This window comes from Pseudochaenichthys georgianus, chromosome 8 (genome assembly GCF_902827115.2).
Source record: "Pseudochaenichthys georgianus chromosome 8, fPseGeo1.2, whole genome shotgun sequence".
NCBI lineage: Eukaryota > Metazoa > Chordata > Actinopteri > Perciformes > Channichthyidae > Pseudochaenichthys > Pseudochaenichthys georgianus.
Window position 1 is genome coordinate 17,439,521 of NC_047510.2, and position 18,958 is coordinate 17,458,478.

Consider the following 18,958-nt stretch of genomic DNA (forward strand, 5'->3'; position numbering starts at 1 on the left):
GCATTTATTTAGAAACTCAGTGCCTTTTTTAAATGTATTCCAGCATATATTTCTAAAGAATCGTTTTATTTAAATATTAAATAGAATCCAAAATAACATTAGAATAAGAGTGTTAAATTGCCGCCACCTGCTGGTTGGTGTTGGAGTTGTTCTGTCTGCTGTGATCTCAGTTGTCGCTGTGCGGTGGAGGCAGTTTTTTTCTTTCTGTGTGCAACCAACCGCAAGAAATGGTGAGTGAGGAAAACAGATACAGCTCACAGTGTAATTGCCTGTTGACTAACCAAACCTTACTTTAATTTCTCATTTAGACATTGTCTGAGCTTAAAAATACATACTGACAGTTGGTAAACTAAGCCTGTCTTATAAAACGGTCCTCCTAAAGCTGATGCCTTTGTTTAGCTAACGCTTGCTGGCATGAGTTAGCTTCCTTACGTTGGTTAACGTCAACATTGTAGCTCAGATAGCTTCGACTGGGCTTTGCAGTGCTAGAATTAATATCAAGGAACGCAGAGCAGGGTCCAATACAAATGGCATATATATTAGCATTGTTTTTAAAAAGTGACAGCTCAAACAACAAACTTTGCTTTTGATGAAATGGCTAGCTTACCATGAAGAAGCTAACTAGCTGAAGTTGACAGGGACGATAGATGCTGTAGCTCAGCTAACGTTGTTATCTACAAAACGACATATATTAAAATAAACTTGATGTCAACATTTACATGTATGCATACAAGTGTGTTCAGTGGTAACTTTTCTTTCGAGGAAGCTAAAGTACTGCAGCTAACAGTTGGTTTACCGACCACCTTAGTAGCCAGAGCTAAGCTAACCTAGCTCGTTTTGACGCTAGCTAGCAGCTGCTATGGCCAGTCTTTTTGATCATTTTATCGAAGTACACTATTTGCATTGATATGCACAATAACTTGACTACTTTTTAAAATTGTACTTTTATCTAGTCAGAATGAAAATAAAAGACATCCACAACAACATTCTTATCAGTATAAATGGTATTTCAAGACATAGATCTACAACTTTGATTGTAGTAGTCAACATTTAATTTAAGAAATCAGTTTAAAACCTTAAAAAGTGTAAGTTGCCAAGAATAATTAACTAAATAACCAAACTGCTGTCCCTGCCAGCTTCACTACAACTTCCATACATTTACATATGTTTACTGATTTTTCTGAACACTGATAATGGTAAAATAAGTTTTGCATTTTATTTTCCCGAGTTTAACAAATAACCACATAGCAATATCTTCAGTTTGGCACAATCTCATGTTTGTGTTAAAGACAATGAAACAGTCTATCAACCTACTGAAAACCATAAGCAAATAAAGTAGATAATAAAATGCCAATAACTCAGGCTAAACTCCAAAATCTTCACCTCTACTACTACCTATATGTTATTAATGCCAGGGAGAAGGTTTTGTAACAGTTGCACCATATTAGAAAATTCATAAACACATATTTATACAAACATAGGAAGTTGAAGCAAAAATGTTACATTCATAAAAAATAAGCTATCTGCTACTCAAACTGTTTGGTATTAGTACTTTTACATAACTTAAGGGTTTGGGTACTTCTACCATTATTGCATGACAGTCATTGTTATTATATGAGTTTGCATCACATGTCCAACTTGTTATGTTAAAGTGTAATGCCTTTTTTCACAGCTTGTCTGAAACACCAGTATGATGTCATAAATGACCTACATTTTTCAGTTCATATCACTTTATGACTAATAATCTGCAATATACAGAGACTAGAGAACATTCATAAAGATGTTGCTTCATGAAATGACTCGGATAACCCAGTTTAACTTCAGGATGTAACGTTCCTAATCGGCTTTGGTTTTATTGATGTTCGTGCTGGAATCTTTTTTTTTAAAAAGTAAAGAATATTCCTTGAAGTCATCAGTGCCTCATGTCCAGTTTTTCCTCTGTGACTTTTCTTTCAGGATGTGTTTCTTATGATCCGACGTAACAAGACAACCATCTTCACAGATGCCAAAGAGTCAACCACAGTCTATGAACTCAAGCGCATTGTGGAAGGCGTTTTAAAGAGGCCACCTGAAGATCAGAAACTTTACAAGGTAAATGACCTGTCCTTTATAGGGAAATGTCAGTTAGTGGACCACTTTCAAGTTCCATTGTCATATTTGTCAGTGAATTGAACATATTCAGTTTTCTTACTTTTGGACAGACAAAACAACCATATTAAAACGTCACACTAAAACATGTATGTCTGTATTTAATATATGTGCAATGTTACAATTCAATGAATGAACTGCTACTGTATATGATCATATTTTTTTATCAATGTGATGAATTGCATCAATTTGTTGGGTTCACTATATGAATAAAAACAGAGATACCTTTCTAACTATTTTAGATATCACTACACTGTCAGTCCTAGATCTCTTCAGATGCCTTGAACTCTATCTTTGTAAAGGCTGTTACTTTATACTGTGTGACTCACTGTGTTAAATATAAAGTGAATCAAGCTCTACACTACCATTTTCTACATTTTCTTTACCAGGATGACGTGATGCTCAATGACAGTCAAACTCTTGGGAACTGTGGCTTTACAAATCAAACAGCCCGACCTCAGGCCCCAGCAACGGTGGGATTAGCCTTCCGTCTGAGTGGTAAGTAGTGTAGCCTTTAATCGCCCCCTTATTAAAACATTTTCAGGTAGTTTTGTTATTTAAATACGATCAATTCTTTGTTTTTTTTGTGTGCCCTGGTTTACTCCGTTTTGTAAACTCTTTCTCTCTTTTCACTGTTGTCACTTTCTGTCATTCTCCCAGATGATTCATTTGAGCAGCTGAGGCTCGAGTCTTTCTCCACTCCCCCAGAGCTCCCTGACGTCATGAAGCCCCAGGACTCGGGCAGCACAGCCAACGAGCAGGCTGTACAGTGAGGGAGGGGGCAGGGAGACCAAAGGGACACACGGGGGTCGGAGGGAGAATGCACGGATTGGAGGGAGGGTAGAATTTTGGGAAGTGATGCTTCCACGGGTGAGTTTTACCATGCCGACAACAGATCTTCAGCTGGGCATAAACAGTTACAAACACGGATACCCCTTGTTGTAAATGTGAGGGTGGGTGCTTCAAAGTGGTTTATTTGCCCTGAAATCGGTGAACGCATGCTAGATAAATTGATAATTTCACACAAGACCCTTCAGATTCCTGGAGGGCTTGTCACAACACTGTCAGTCACCCATGGGATTGGTAACGACTGAACATAAGAAATTGTACCTCGTATTTAATTCATTCTAGTCTTTATTTGGGGTAAGGTTATTGCTGCCTTACTTGTGTTTTTTATTTTGCTGGCTTAAACGTTGGAGTTGATGAGGTGTGACATTTTTAGGCTTTATGTTTGTGTGTTTCTTTATTAAACTATTACTAGGATTTAACATATTTTTGGTCTTTGCCCTGGATATGTGTTGCTACAATAGCTTGGATTTTGTGAATTTCTAAGTTACCATCTGTATTTCAAAAACAACCATAGTAATCTGAAATAAAATAGATGAACTTGTTGGCAGGAGATCTGGCATTTAAGATGAGCATTTTCCAGGTTCTTTACCAATCAGTAGTTGTAGTTGTCCGACTGTAGCTGCTCACAGAAGTTACTGAGACTGAATGCACTCATTGGTATTTACAACACATGTTACGCTGGCATGGACCTGGTGTTGAATGTGAAGTTTGACAGGCAGCAATCAAAAATAAATTAAGAGTGATTTTTTTTTTACCTTACCAATTTCCTCTCCAATGTTTATTGCAGCTGATGACATCTTGGAGATGTTGATGAGATCTTGACTTTAATCAGTGGGGCTAATCGTTTCCAGTAAACCTAAACCGTTTTGATTGAACAGGAAGTTTGTCATGTGCAAAGTTATGAACCGTGCCTGTGAATAGCTGGCTGCACATCTGACTCTGCATTGTACCAGAATCCCTTCCTATTAAGGTTCAGTTCATGCTGCAACTTGTGTTGTATTATACCTGATTACCTTATTTCTTATAGTTTTCCTGAAGTTAAAAGGAGAATTATTATCTGCACATTGAATGAAATCAAAAAATCACATCAAAAGCTGTATAATCAAATTTAAATATAACACTGGGTCTTGTGATCTAGAAAACTACACTTAAAGAAACAACTAAAACCCTCTATTAGTTACAACAGGAAATTACATTCTGACCGTGGGTTGTTGAATAAGCATGGTTGACATTAACATTTGCAAGTGGAGGCTGTTAAACAGTAGGACATGATCAAAGTTGCACTTGTAAATGATTTCAACATTAAAACATCTGTTTTTCACCCCTGTGCACTGTGGTGTTTTGTATACAGTCCAAGGTAAACACAAGATAGTTATAGATATTGCATTATTTTGTGCCAACTAAAAATAATTATTGATTTTGCTTTACATTTGATCATACAGTGTTTACTTGCAGTGCTAAGAGTCAGCTTCATATGCAATAACATCAACTATCACAGAATATAATGGAAAGGTAATGAGTTGAACACATACTGTAACTATATTCAATAAGATGGGATGGCATTTACTTGCTTTCTCAGTCACTTCATAAATTGGTTAATAAAACAATACACTTTTAACATATACCACTTTGCAAACAATGTTGTTAGTTAAGTTCATTCCCATAGGTACTGTACTTTTTCATAAATGAAATGTGCTTGAGTTAAACCCATGGTTAAACCTCACTAACATGTTTCAAAGAGAAAATTGTATTATTTAGATAGACATACTTACTTATTGTATGTTTTGATTTAATTTATATTTTAAAACATGTTTATCCCTTGACATTTGCATTCAGATACATTAACCTGTGTATATGTTTATTTTTACTTGATGTGTATTGTTGTTAATGATTGCCGAATTTTCCGAAAGCACTTGAAGGCAGCATACTGAACTTTATTGAACACATGAAGGCAACGTCCGTTAGCTAGCAGTAGCAGGCTAGTTTAGCATTCTGCTAGCCGCGGTGATCAGCGACTCCTAGCTATGCAACTACAAACAACTTAGTTGGTTTAACTAACGTGTCCTATACATGGGCAAAAAAGAGTACCCATGACTTAACAAAGGATAGGCCAACATAATACAACAACAAATGGAGGAGTATGTTTTATCTGCGGGCCGGGCCGTGCTGGACATGGTGGAGCGGGAGTGGCAGCCCCTGTCCCCGGGCGAGCTGGAGCAGCGGCTGGACCAGGCGGTGGAGGGGGTCCTGGAAGCTGAGATGATGGCGACACTTAAAACTCAGCCTCCTACTGCTTTATACGTACATTCATTGCAGAGTCAAACTAATGTGCAGCCCGAAGATTTGCAGACGACAACATTGTGCAGCAGTCCCGCGGAGGAAGAGTCCCCGGAGGAAGCTTTGGAGGCTTCAGACGGTGCTGCAGTCCAGGTATCAGTCTGTGTTAGGTGATACGAACACACTTACTGTTAAAATAAGTTTCTGTCAAAAGGGGTAACATGATTTAACTTATCTGCTGTGCACTAATCTGATATTCTCACGTGTTTTTCTTCGAACTAGTGTACACAGACATTGTAAGACCCCAGGGTTGACACAACACTCAAGGCTACAGTGTATTCAAATATACAAAGATACACATTAAATGCACATCAAACTAGCACAATTCAATGTTACCAACTTTACCTAAAGAGGCAGTTTAAAGCAAATATTGTTGTTGTGGTTAACAGGTCAAACTACGTTTGTCATTTGAAATGTATCATCCAAAAACTTGTGACATTTCACACCAAATGTTTACATTGCCTGCCTTTGGCCTAATGTTTCTTTCGAGCTGCCCCTTCTTCCAAACTATTAAAGAGACCAATATATTTGTTTATTTTTCTTGCTGTTAGACTATGGAGATACACTCTTTCTTGCAACAATAAATTAGTTAGTGAATGCATTATGATACGAAAAAATGTCACCTGAAATACCTTGAATCAGTGTCTGACTGATACTGGAACATAATCTTCTTTCCTCCCCCCCTTCTATCAGTACATCACAGACCTGCTTCAGAGCTCCAAATCCAGGGCTCGAATGGCAGGACGGGCTCGCTTGTCCCTGTCCAACACTGTCCAGCTGTCCCTCACTCTGCTCTCTGAGCGCGTCAGCTACCGCTCTGTGTCCCGCCGCTTCCACCTGGAGAAAGGAAACGTCCACAGGACCTTCTTTTCTTTCTGTGAGCGCATCAACACATTGGAAGAGAGGCAAATCAGGTGGCCAGTCGGTGGGTTGACTTCAATGTTGTCTGTGGGACATGATCAGTGAAGTGTCAATAATTTAAGAGTAGTTTGAAAATAATAATATTGATGGTATTTCCCCGTTTTTCTCAAGGCATAGAAGCTGTAGAAGCCCTTTCCCCACTTTGCATACAAGAGATGGAGCAGGAGCAGCAGCAAAGTCTCCCTCAGGTCCTGGGAGTGTTGGGACACACCCGCATCCCCATCCGCCTGCCTATAGGGAAACACGATGTGGAGAGCACAATGCCTGAGGTGAAGAGGATGAAGGAGGAGGCTCATCCCGACTCCTGGCTCAACCTTCAATTCGTATGTGACCGTAAGGGCCGGTTCCTACACTGCACAATCAGTAAAGGATCGAACATGGACATGGGCAACGCTCTGAAAGACAAACTCAAACAGCATCCTGATCTGATGCCCCCTGGCTCCTGCCTCTTGGCCAGAGCTGGCTACCCGCTCACAGCTCAGATTTTAACTCCATATTTAGGGAATCAGGGACCCAGAGAGGAGCTCTTTGACAAGAATCTGGAGGAGCATTTTCACATCCTAGACCAAGCTGTTGCCAACCTGAAAGCCCGATTTCAAAGGCTCAAGTATCTGGATATAGGAAACTATGATCGAGCGAGAGCTGTCGTACTAACAGCTTGTGTCTTGCACAATGTATTTTTGGACATGGGACAAGTGATTCAAGGAGACGTTGAGAAAGAGGAAGACACAACCCCAGAGGAAGATGGGGAGGTAGACGAAGAAGGTGCACAAAGACGTGACACCATCTCAGATTTGTTGTTTAAAATCTTTGGTTCTGTAAACACGTGATGATATCTAGGGGAAGACTTTCAGAATGTTTATGCTGCACGGATGTCACATAAATGTACAAATAGTCAAACGACCTTAAAGACATCAAAACTGAATGAAAATGTAATGACACAAAAAAAACTCTGAGTTTCAAAAAATGTTCTTCTAAGCAAGGGATAAATCCTTAAACAATGATAAACAAAACACATCAGAAACCTATTGGAATATATTTTTGTTTTACAAAATGTTTGCTTTGCCTTAGAGCAGATCTTGTCTGCAATGAGACTGAGGGCCACAGCTCCCTTCGACACAGTTTACATTTAACTTTACACAGCTCTTCTTCATATCAGACCCTCCTGAAAGTTGATCAGAAATGCTATAGTGTGTTTCTCACTTTGACCACTAGTTGGCAAACAAGTTCAACAATCCACTTTCTACTTGATCAGGCTCATAGCCAAGACAGACAAAACATTTGCAAAGGCAGTATTTATTGCAGGACTCTTTATTAGAATACTCTACATTCTTAATGTGTTCACACTGGCTGTTAAAGTGTATCCTATAAATACAATGACAGTACAAGCATGTCTATGAATACTATAGTTGTTATCGTTACCTCTATTAGGAAAGATGATCAGTTTAACTAACTATTGTTCCAGAGTCAAATGTGAGTATGAAGAGATCTTATTTTGACTTCCCTTGAACAATAATCATAATCCTGCTGTGATTATTTCCACTTCAGTTTGTTCATTAGCACCATGTAGGGCCTGTATTAAAGCAGACTAAAAATGTTCTACTCTTGCATAGGTTGTTGACATTAAATATCAATAACTGGAACAGTGATAATGGTACAATAACTCGCTCTTATCTTTTAGGAAAAAAATAAGTAGAAATAACATCTAATGGGACATAAAAAAAGGACAACTTTGAGGCGGCTTGTGATCTGCTTGCAGTAGAATCAAGAGCTGTCCAGGGTATATTTCGTGGGTCTGTGTCTCATGTCTCATCTTCTGGTGTCAGGTTGAAATGTGCAGAAGTCAGAGTGGCCAAACCTATTCCAAAAATGGTGGGACTTGCCGGGGAGCTTACCTTTTAAAGCTGGCGCCCCATGTACAGAGGCTAAGGCTTAGTGCAAAGGGTGGGGTTCTAGGCAGACTGCTGCATGTCATCTCAACCTATCCTGGTTATATAAAGGTAAGGTAAAATAAAAATAAAACCCTTCTCCAACTTTCCTTTCCGTCTTTGGCGTCGGCTATCGATTAAAGGCGAAAACAGCCAAAATAATATTTGAAAAAAATATACACATTCTTCAAACTATAACATTTTGCCAAAACGAGTATTCTATGAGATAAAAGTGTTACATTTACGAGGAGAAAAGCACGAACTTTCACAAATAAATGTTGCTATTCTCCCCCAGCTCTGTAATTATTATCTATTGTGAATCGTAAAAATTGTCCTAATTTGCCTTTGCCTTTCTTGGTGCATTGTCAAACGTCTTTTTTGATAAGAGCAACAACTTTTGGGGTTTAATGTCCATCCTTTGACATCTGCATGCTGTTCTTCTCAGCCAGGCTGGAGATAGCCTGGGCCAGGTTGTTAATAGCCTCTATCTTCCTCTCCTCCAGGGCTTTCTGCTGAGCCCACATGTTCATCTTCCTCTCTTGCAGCTCCATATAAAGCTGCAGGACGTCTTGTGGCGGCCGGGCCGAGCAGGGAGCAACTGATGTAGCAGGAGGTGTAGGGAGGATTGGGGTAAACCTCTTGCTGGCCATGGCATTGCCCACTCTGGTCCCACTGAGCTTTGCCCTTCGCTGGGCTTCGACCTCCTCCCTGCTCTTACCCAGGACCTCGTGCATGGCCTTGAAAAACTCCCAGTGGACGCTGTTCACCCCCAGCCTTTTTGCCCTCTCAGCATTCTTCCTGTAAGTTGCCAGCAAGTTTCTCCACTTGAGGTCACACTCATAGGCCTTCACTGTGACATTCGTTACTTCTGACTCCCGCAGTTTGGCGATCACTTTCTCTGCCACCATCTCCCAAAGTTTCTTTTTCTTGCACACTGGCTGATCAAAAGCCTGGTCCATTTCAAGTCTGGTGTTGACAAGGTGCCATGTAGCCTGCAGGGTCCATATAAATTCTAGAGAGGAAAACAAACATATAACATGTTTTTAAGTTACATCTACGCCAATACTGTACTTTGCACAGGAGTATTTTCATTGTATGCAACTTCATACTTTAATTCCACTACATTTCATAGGTAAACCTTTTAGGTTTAACTTTATAAAATGTGTCTGGCAGCTTAAGTAACTTTTAGATTTGAGGTTTTTCATCCCCTTTCCTTTCAGTGGTTTGCACAGGCCAGAAACCATACAAGCATATGATAATTGTATATAGTATGATATATTTTTCTACCCAACTACTATCAGCATATAAGTATCCATATAACTGAATAATTACCTCCCAAACGTTTCATACTTTAAATGTAGTTAACAGATAAAACTTGCTTTACAAATACTTATAACTTACTTGTATTGAAGGATGTGAACAGTGCAGTGTTAGTACTTTCACCCAAGTATTCTGATCTGAATTTATTTTATGCATTTAATTTGTTGACAAAATATATAACTTTGCATTTAACCACCTTACCATAGACTGTATGAATATAGAGACCCTTAACATGAACAGTTTTCCCCCCTGTGTTTAAAAAAAATGAATCATTTTATTTTACACAACCTTTCTGATGGAAACAACTATTTGAGGACACAAGTTAATGGATAACTTTCAGTTTCTTTAGTGTCACTAACAGTATATAGATCATGGTTTATGACAATAATAATAATCATAGATTAGTGCGCATTCATCAGGCCCTCCTCGCTGCATGCGATGACTGGATGAAACATTTTAAACTTCACCATGTAACGTTACTAACCAGCTTTGGCTTTATCGATGTCCACGCTACACACGACAGTTTCCTTTCCTTCAACTTCAGTACTGTGTATCACAATTGTCTCGAGTACCTCCATGGAGTTAATACTACAGAACTCAATGTATTAATCTATAATTACCGTGGCATTTAACAACATTTCAGAAGCACCGATGCATCGCGTAAAACGATGACAATAACAACGTCACTTAGCCGCTTGGGACGTGTAGTTCGTTCTAGTGGCCATAAACGGGCTTCTAATGTTTATAGTGTATCAACTAAACTACAACCCTAAACGCTGCGAATTGTTCAATACCGTCAACGCTTTATCACCGCTATGGGTAGTGTAGTTTTCAAAGAGAGGAAATGCATTGGGTGAGTTTAAATGCAGCTTGATTTTAAACTACATATCCCAGCGTATATCTAACTGGCCCACCTCTTCACTCCCTGCTCTCTTCCGCTACCGCCCCTGTTTTGTTGTTTGGCTAAAGATGGCGTTAGCGGCTAACACAGGCGATTGCATTTTGTTTCACAAAAACTATTCGGCCAGTGGTAACAGAACATTGATCAATTAGAGATTTATTCCGTCATTTCATATGTAAAAATATGTTACATTGAGATGATACACGTATATCACGTAGAATAACGCTTGTTCGGCCTTCCCACGATGTAGGCCTGTTTTTAGGGAGGGGACCGAAGCTGGTGGAACTCCATCTCCCATCAGCGATTGCGGCGTCAGGTGGTACACATTTACTTTTTCATGGTATCTGTAGTTTATTGACACCAGAATGTTGTTTTTTGTGGAAACTTTTGAAAACGTGAATGAAGTCATTAAGAGCACACATTCATTAGTTGAGTAAAAAACTTAACGTTTTTAAGTAAACGGACATGTTATTGTATTTCTCTATTTCACTGGAAGCGTTCAATGATGCTCTACAATGTGTTTAAAATCTGTCTAAACTGAGACGAGAAACATTAAGATAACTGAACCGGGGACTATGGCTGCATCACCTGTTCAAATGGACTGCAATCAGTCAAGAGCTCCTTCCAGAGACCAGAGATCACCAGAGTCTTCTTTGACCTGGTGCTTGGCTCACCTCTGCTGCAAACCCGGATCAGGAGCTGAACACCACAGGCATGGCAACGGTGACTCAGGCGGTGGCAGAGAGAGGGACAAAAGGATCAGAGCCTCTCAGTGGAGAGCCCTGGTTGCAATCCGGACTCAGCACATTAAGGGGGACAAGGCTGGCATTGCCAGATTCAGAACTCAAGGTGGTCTCAGACCCCTGCTGGAGCTGCTCAAACACCCAGAGTGCTCCAGGAAACCCCTTGACCTGGCTCTGAGCATCCTGGCAAACTGCTGCACTGAGCTGCTAACACGCATAGAGGTAAGGAATAACAGAGAGGCTATTTTTCATTTTACCAGGATAGGTCTCACTGAGATTACAAATATATTTTCCAAGAGAGTCCTTGTATTGAACAGTGTTAAAATAATTATTCAGATCCATCCTTTCCAGATAACATTTATTCAAAAATTACGACTAAAATGTACTTGAAGCAATGGTATATCTGCTCATTGTGCGGTAAAATGTTTCCTGTCAGTTTTTTTTTACTATTATACAGTATATAATGTTTTGGATTCTTACTGCTGCTGCAATGTGCACTTAGAATATCACTTCTGTAGATGTTTAAAGTTGTGATTATTTTATTTTATAATTGGATTATGAAGTTCCAATGGAAATATTCAAGATGCACCACTTATATTAAACATTATATTTATAAAACCGCCCAGCGAAATTCTTAACTTTTTGAATGTTTTTCTCAGGTTCGTAAGCTTGATGGAATAAATATTGTAGGTAAGTGGTCATTTACATTCTTGTACGGACATTTTATCTCAGAATTAGGACTCTTTAAGACTTGCAATCATTTGCACATAATAAAATGCCAACTCTTTTTGACTGTCTTAGTGGAGATCCTGAAGGAAAATATGGCCCTGGAGACCGTCCAGAACAGGGCAGCCCGGGCTTTGGGAAACTTGGCCATGGATGCGCAGAGCTCTGCACTCATCCACTCTGCAGGTTAGTCTAAATGTCAAATTTAAAGGAAAAGGTATTGGGCAATTATATCAGTATTTGTGTTGCTGTAGTTACAGCTTTCCACCCAGAGAGCATGTGTCCAAAAGGACGTGCATCTTACATTTTATTTTTTATTATGTATTTATTTCAACCATGCATACATTACATTACTCTCATACAAGAGAAGAGATGAATTAAAGCCAGATTTGAGCTAATAGCTCATTTCCATCTGCAGTCCTTTTAAAGATGTAATAGTGTAATTGGTTTGGTTCTCATCATGTTACCAGATTGAACTCGCGTACTCACTAACTGTGTTACTATTCTCATTTAATTGGTTAATAACTCATGTAATTGTAAGATGTTACATATTTCACTTACACATTGTAGATGTTGCCCTCTTGGCTAGTGGGATACCACTCAATTAATTCTATTAATTGGTAGTTAGATATTTATACTGGAAAATACATTTTTGTTATGAGGCCAATAAAAGAACAGTCCTATTTATTTATTTATTTATTTATTAGTAAATTGGCAAAAATGGGAAAGGTAAATGATTTTCTGTCAGATTAACATCCATTATTTTTTGTTTTTTTTTGTTCCACAGGTGGGGTTCCTCTTCTCCTCCTCTGTGTGTCTCTCTCTTCTGGCCCGTCCTCCCCCACTGATGCTCCGCCCAAAGAGCCCTGTCCTAAACTGGAGTGCGCTCAGTCTGCTGCTCGGGCTCTCCTCTACCTCTCAGACACGCCCTCTAACCGCCTGTCGCTGCTCACCCAGGGGACCTTATCCTCTCTTGCCCCCCTCATCGCTCCAGAATATCCCCTGGCGCTGAGACAGGCGGTGCTCAGGACACTCCACGAGCTGACTCGTGGCTGTGGGGTTGAATGTGCCAGGGAGGCGTCCCGCTCTGGAGTCCTCACTCAGCTCGGTGTCATGGCGTCGGGGGAGTCGGGTAAACCTTTTGAGGAGCTGGCACTGAAATCCCTCGCCAACCTGTGCGCCCAAGGCTGCCTGCGCCCTCTGGTGGGGTCACTGGGGGTCATTCAGAAGTTCACTGAGGAGGTGAAGAGGGACCCTCTGAAGTCTGGAGTCTTCCTTAAGGCGCTGTGCTTGTGCTGCAAGGAGGCGGTAAACCGGGCCAAGGTGAAGGAGAGCGGTGGACTGGAGGTGCTGATTGGCTTTCTGGCTGCGCATCAGGGTCACCCCCTCTCCAGATTCACCATCCTTGCCTGTGTAGACTTTGTTTTTGATGAGTCTGCTATGGAGCAGCTGCAGGAGTTGGGACTGGTCCCTCTGCTTGTTGCACGACTGGTGGAGATCACCAGAGGCGAGGAACAATCTGATGAGAAGATGGATGTGAGCCTCTCCACCAGCATGTCTCCCGCTGAGCTCCTGCCCTCGTCTTGTTTTGAATCCTTTGACTTTCCTTCTCCTGAGGGCTGCAAGAAAGAGGAAGCTGGAAAGGAGCTATGTTCATCAAGCTTTTTAAGTCTCAGGTATGGTCTATTAAACGTCTTTTTCTATTTTCCCTGAATTTCATTCTACTATTTGCTATAGTTTATCAAGATTCAATAGATTTAATAGATTTACACTACGGTGTAAATATGTAATGTGTGAAAAACACATACACTGCAAACAGTGCAATTACCTGTATCTATTGATTTTCTTTTTTAGGAGAAATATTCAAAGGTCAATTTGAACAGCCCTAATGCTTGTTTTCTGTCTTCAGGTCCTGGTTGGTGTCTGAGGGTTTGATCTCCTCGGAGGGCGACCTGCTCGATTCGTCTGGAGTTGAAGGGGAATGGGGGAGTCTTCAGATCCCACCCTCTTCATCGCCTCAAACCTCCTCCCCAAACCCTGACTCCCTTTCCTCTCTTAAAAACTCTTCTCCATCCAACCCTACTGCCTCTTCCACTTTTAAAAAAGCTGCACAGCCTTCACCCGTGTCCTCTTCAGCCCATCCCCAGCTGTCTTCCTCCTCTAAAATAACTGATCCGCCGCCTTCTAGTCCTCAATCCTCGAGTGCGCTCACAGCCCAAACCCAGCCCAGTTCCACTCTCTCCTCCCCCACTAAAACGCCCCAAACACCCGTCTCTCCGTCAAAGTTATTCTCCCCTCACAGAAGGAGGCAGCGCGTTAATTCAGCCGCTTGTTTAACTAAAGTAACTCTTGATACCCCTCCCTCTGTGCCCCGCACCATGGCTTACCACCCCTACCACCCGGAGCCCTGGACCCCTGAGTCGCCCATCCTGCTGCTGCTGTCACGCTTTTCCCACTCCACTGACCCGAGTGCTGCTCTGATCAGCCCGGGCGTCATGTCCGGCTTGCTCTACTACCTCACCCAGCACCAGGACCCCAGCAGCAGGTGCTTCCGGATGCTGTGCCGGCTGAGCTGCAACCCAAACTGTCTGCAGGCGCTGGTCCAAACGGGATCTGTAGCTCTCATTCATCACCATCTCTGCCAGAGGGGGGGAGGATTCGAGGGAGGGAAGAGGCAGACGGAACGAGTGAAAGCTAAAGTCAAACAACTCGGTAAGATAAAGATGTTACCCAGATGAGTTATCTGCAACCTGCAGCAGTGTAACTTTAGAACAGTTAAGAGGCAATATTTGACATATTTAATCCTTATATTTATTATAGCCATATGAACCTTATCCCCCTCTAAAATATAATTGAAAGCATCACCTATGTGTATGCTTATTGCCTTGTGAAGTTATACATAATTCACATGTATTATATTGTATTACTTGTAGCATTATGTATGTTATTCGTTAGATCATTCAACTTAAACATCATTCAAGTTTTCTCTGACCAGGGATGCACCCATCCATCTTCCCAGTCCCTTATCTTTAGATGAAGCCATACACATGTATCCAAGGTTTTCTCTTTACACAATTAAAAAGTGTGTATGCCAAACTGTTAGGCGCATTACAATTATATCTTAGGCAACATTAGGCCAAGGCTAGCTGTATGACTCATCTGCCTGACATGATGATGATGACGACGACATGAACAAAATAAATCTTAAATATTTAATGTGGATCATTCCCATCTAGCTGATGCTCTGAATGAGTCAGTATGAGGGCCGATACAGATCAATGTGAGCCTACTTCTCACACGAATAATACACAAGAACCAGCTATTCTGTAATTTAACTCAATATTGGTTATTTTTTGTTACACACAAGAGTAGTTTTTAAATGTGCACTTATTTTCTCTGCAGGTCTTACTCTGCTTAATAATCTGCGCGTCCAGTGTGAATCTGGATTTGGGTCTGGGGTTGTTGCCCACGTGATGCTGTCAGGCTGCGAGTCTGACAAGATGAACTGTGCGCTGTCGCTGCCATTAATCTGCAGGTGAGTGGTAGATCTAGTCAAAAATGAAATCTGTTTTATGACCTCTTTGTTAATTTTTAAATGTATTTACTTATAATCATGTACACCTGACACCTGCTTTATTAAGCTCAGACCTGTACCAAATGATGTTGTTATTAATATCAATAGAAAAAAGCCTTCATTATGAATAGAAAATTCCACTTTTCCGCTTTTCATAATTTCCTTATTACATTTGTCAGAAACTTTACCATGCAATTTATTGATTGGTTTTATATTTACTTACGCCATTGCAGAATGGATCCAGAATAATTTCTGTAAGTGACCATGTGTATGTTTTTACTCCGACAGCAACAAGTCCCTGTTGAAGAAGCTTCTCCTGGACTCCGGGGGGCTGCTCTTGGCTCTGCAGCCCCTTGGTTGCGATGAGGTTGATGTGAAGGAAGACCACCCCGCTGAATGTGGAAAGTTGCTTTCTGATTGGTTTAACACGTCACATTCAGGCCTGACTCCTCATCTCCACTCGCTGTTGTCCTCCCTCCTGATTGGATGCCTGTCTACATTGACAGGTAGCATCAAAATGGAGCTTGGCAAGAAACATCTTAGTCTAATTACAACACAGTCAGTCAGTAAAATTGACAAAGCGTCACCTCCTCCTTCGAAAAGGCCTCGTCTGACTGACACCTGTCCGTACGGAGTCTCAGACTTTGACCTCCTCTTGCTGCTGGATGACGGGACTCAGGTCCAGGCCAACAGGGAGGCCGTGGCCGGGGTGGAAGGGACAGAGGGGGTTGGCTCTGAATACTTTTGGGCTCTGTTGAGAGGCGGTTTTGGTGAAGCTCAGGGTAGTGTAGAAAAAGCCATCAGCATCAAAGATGTCAGCCAAGGTATGCTGCTACCAGTTCTGCATTATCTGCACGGATGTCGCCTTACCAAGGACACGGAAACAACGAGCGAAAGTGATGAAGGAGAGAAGAGGGGGCAGTGTCTGGTATTGGACAAGTTAGTTCTCGAAGGGTTCTGCCAAAAAGAGCGGGAGGATCGCTCAACAGAAGACTTGGATTTCCAGAAAACAGCTTTAGGTGAGGTGATGATTGGGGCGTGCAGATTTTTAGTGACTGAGCTACAGAGAGAGTTAGAAGATCTCTGCGTGTCTCTTCTCCTGTCCTGCTCCACAAAGGTTGCTGATCGAGCTGCATCAGCTCCAACAGTTGACACGGTTGAAAAGGCTGCATCTAAATCTGACCAAGACTGTCTCGAGTCTGCAGAGGAGAACCTGGCTAATCGTACATCGGAGTTAGAGTTGACGGGTTTTGAGGTTCAAACTGAAAATGTACCAGGGCAGAAACAAAACAGTTCCTTGCTCAAGACGGACAAGAATATAACCTCTCGTGCTTCGGACCACAAGACAATCAATGGCTTCATTCGAGTTTCAAAATCAAGCTGTGTGTCAGGGGTAGACAAATCACGTGATCCAGAAAAGTTGAGGCTCAGACCAAAGAACTTGAAAGGTTCAGCACAGCGTCTAAAATCAACAGCTCAGGACTCAATGTCTTCCTCAGCAGCGAGTGCTGAGGGTGGGTCCGTGGCTGCCCTCCTCCCCCAGGTGTACTGGTTCTCTCAGCGCTACAGCTACCCTGCCCTGGGTCAGGCCTGCCTGTCTCTGCTGCTGGGCTGTCAGGACTCCCCTCGGCCCCTCTTGTCCTCCTCTCTAGCTGGGGATTGCCTTCGCAGACTTGCCAGAGAGGCTGACTGTATAGAGACTCTGAAACAGGGTCTGCTAAGTCTGGCTGCAGTGTCTCTGAGCTGAGCGAGGAGGAAATAATATGGCGAGTGTTTGGTGGCATGAATTCAGAGGGCACAGATTAATTGAGTCGAATTTAGCGCTTGTTATAAGCTTCTAGAAAAGTTGCCATTGTACTAAATTCATCAAATGTCTTTAACTTTAAAGTGCAGGTTACAGCAACAGCATGATTACATGAGAACCTGCTGTATGAATTCCTTGAGCACTAACAGGACTGATTTATTTTCATAAACTCGAAGCATACATTTCATTTGAGTTTTGATCTGTAATTTGTGACAGCATGACAACATTGTATTATAATTTCTTTCTATTGTGATTTTTCTTTCTTTTTTTTGGGTAAAAAATCTGTAATTTATTTGAGAAATGTCATTTAGCTGGAAGTACTGGAATTATCAGGGTTGGTCTAGAAACCAGTTGTTTATTTTGTACATAGAGATAATTTGAATTAGCAAGTATACAGTTTATAGATTCCAACTGTCCCATATAAATTTATGCCACTAAATATATTGTTGGAACATCATTCTGCTTTCCGTTTCTTGTTTTTTTTTCAGTTTGACTATTCAGAATCTTATGACAATTTCAATATTGTTTAAATCACACAACAGAGTAAAACAGCTATTTGTTTAACTATTATTCAATTGGTTTGAATATTAATGACTTTGATTATCTCCTACTGTTGCACTAATTAATTGCTACCAATATTAGCTGCAAACAATGTTAAAGGTCCCATGTCATGGCCATTTCTACTGATCATAATTCCATTGTTGACGTCTACTAGAATAGATTTACATTGTTCAATGTTCCAAACTCACATTGGTTTCTCATACAGCTTCTCTGTATAGTATGTGTATTCACTCTCTGTCCGACACGCCTTGTTGGAGTTCCTGCCCCCCCCTCCCTGTGAGCCCAGTGTGCTCTGATTGGTCAGCTCGCCCACTCTGTTCTGATGAGTCCACCACCGTTACAGCGGAACATCAGTGATTATGTGTTACAATGGCGTTTGTTAGCAACCAGAAAATAACACCAGTAATGACAAACAGATGAGAATGCTGCGTGGGGTCTGGGTGCCGTGTTGGCGGGACGTTGCGGCGCTCGCTGCTCCGCCCTTTGAGGCTCGCGGAGCAGAGTGTGACTGTGAGCTGTATTACTGGTGTTGTTTCCTGGTTGCTGCGTTGAGACAGCGAGACACCATGAAACTCAGCCTGAACACACACACACACACTCACAGCCGAAGTAAAAACAATAAGTGTGGCTTGATATTGAGTAAGAAAAAGGTTGATAAACGCTGTGAGAATGGGTCTGCGGAGAGAATTTCTCCGTGATCCCAACTCATCTATTACCAACGTTCAGGGAGCTCTATGCAAGTCGTGCTTTCACACCGGAGTACCAGGAATAGTTCCGATAGTTCCTGGGATTTTGCGTTCACACCAACAAGATCTGGAACTAGAACTTTTTTTCGGGAACTTTTTCACCCCTTTTCAGTCCCTGCTAGAGAGGTGGTACTTTCCTGGGGAGGAAAAGGTTCCTATTTCTGATTGTCTGGGCGAATTGCAAACCACGCCCCGTAAAACTCCGAACTGTTTCGTGAAGCCTTTAGCATTATTAGCATTAGCCCAGCGCACCAACGGAGAGAGACTAACTTATGCCAACACAAAATAAAACGTGGGAGCTGTGGAATGATGAGAAGGTGTCAGCGCTTCTGGCGATTTACCCGGGACTTCGGGTGGCAGTATACGTCATGAATTTGTTTGCGGCCTGCCAGTAAACCCA

At 41.5% G+C, this 18,958-nt stretch overlaps 4 protein-coding genes across 4 annotated transcripts; 3 read left to right on the top strand and 1 right to left on the bottom strand.

The window, feature by feature from the left end:
- The first annotated feature begins 123 nt into the window (after positions 1 to 123).
- Positions 124 to 4,318, top strand: elob (elongin B). The gene is made up of 4 exons (XM_034089536.2): positions 124 to 230; positions 1,957 to 2,091; positions 2,538 to 2,646; positions 2,809 to 4,318. Exons 1-4 carry the CDS (start codon positions 228 to 230, stop codon positions 2,919 to 2,921), a joined length of 360 nt encoding a protein of 119 aa, XP_033945427.1. The 5' UTR covers positions 124 to 227; the 3' UTR covers positions 2,922 to 4,318.
- A 644-nt stretch (positions 4,319 to 4,962) lies between these two features.
- LOC117450915 (putative nuclease HARBI1) lies at positions 4,963 to 7,085 on the top strand. The gene is made up of 3 exons (XM_034088943.2): positions 4,963 to 5,427; positions 6,028 to 6,259; positions 6,367 to 7,085. Exons 1-3 carry the CDS (start codon positions 5,128 to 5,130, stop codon positions 7,083 to 7,085), a joined length of 1,251 nt encoding a protein of 416 aa, XP_033944834.1. The 5' UTR covers positions 4,963 to 5,127.
- A 1,502-nt stretch (positions 7,086 to 8,587) lies between these two features.
- On the bottom strand, positions 8,588 to 10,340 carry LOC117450916 (uncharacterized). The gene is made up of 2 exons (XM_034088944.2): positions 9,988 to 10,340; positions 8,588 to 9,195 (listed from the first exon to the last, which is right to left on the bottom strand). The coding sequence occupies exons 1-2, from the start codon at positions 10,079 to 10,081 to the stop codon at positions 8,588 to 8,590; spliced, it is 702 nt and encodes a 233-aa protein (XP_033944835.1). The 5' UTR covers positions 10,082 to 10,340.
- Positions 10,341 to 10,439: 99 nt separating this feature from the next.
- armc5 (armadillo repeat containing 5) lies at positions 10,440 to 17,723 on the top strand. The gene is made up of 7 exons (XM_034088942.2): positions 10,440 to 11,369; positions 11,807 to 11,837; positions 11,949 to 12,059; positions 12,661 to 13,549; positions 13,783 to 14,585; positions 15,276 to 15,408; positions 15,736 to 17,723. The coding sequence occupies exons 1-7, from the start codon at positions 10,980 to 10,982 to the stop codon at positions 17,192 to 17,194; spliced, it is 3,816 nt and encodes a 1,271-aa protein (XP_033944833.1). The 5' UTR covers positions 10,440 to 10,979; the 3' UTR covers positions 17,195 to 17,723.
- The last annotated feature ends 1,235 nt before the right edge of the window (positions 17,724 to 18,958 follow it).

Bases quoted from the DNA above. Each gene is read 5' to 3' on its own strand.
- elob (XM_034089536.2), top strand. The intron at 2,092-2,537 runs GTAAATGACCTG...TTTCTTTACCAG, and splicing joins AAGATCAGAAACTTTACAAG to GATGACGTGATGCTCAATGA. The intron at 2,647-2,808 runs GTAAGTAGTGTA...TCATTCTCCCAG, and splicing joins ATTAGCCTTCCGTCTGAGTG to ATGATTCATTTGAGCAGCTG.
- LOC117450915 (XM_034088943.2), top strand. From the start codon at position 5,128: ATGGAGGAGTATGTTTTATCTGCGGGCCGGGCCGTGCTGGACATGGTG. The intron at 5,428-6,027 runs GTATCAGTCTGT...CCCTTCTATCAG, and splicing joins CAGACGGTGCTGCAGTCCAG to TACATCACAGACCTGCTTCA. The intron at 6,260-6,366 runs GTGGGTTGACTT...GTTTTTCTCAAG, and splicing joins GCAAATCAGGTGGCCAGTCG to GCATAGAAGCTGTAGAAGCC.
- LOC117450916 (XM_034088944.2), bottom strand. From the start codon at position 10,081: ATGGAGGTACTCGAGACAATTGTGATACACAGTACTGAAGTTGAAGGA. The intron at 9,196-9,987 runs GTTAGTAACGTT...TTTCCTCTCTAG, and splicing joins CATCGATAAAGCCAAAGCTG to AATTTATATGGACCCTGCAG.
- armc5 (XM_034088942.2), top strand. From the start codon at position 10,980: ATGGCTGCATCACCTGTTCAAATGGACTGCAATCAGTCAAGAGCTCCT. The intron at 11,370-11,806 runs GTAAGGAATAAC...TGTTTTTCTCAG, and splicing joins AGCTGCTAACACGCATAGAG to GTTCGTAAGCTTGATGGAAT. The intron at 15,409-15,735 runs GTGAGTGGTAGA...TTACTCCGACAG, and splicing joins TCGCTGCCATTAATCTGCAG to CAACAAGTCCCTGTTGAAGA.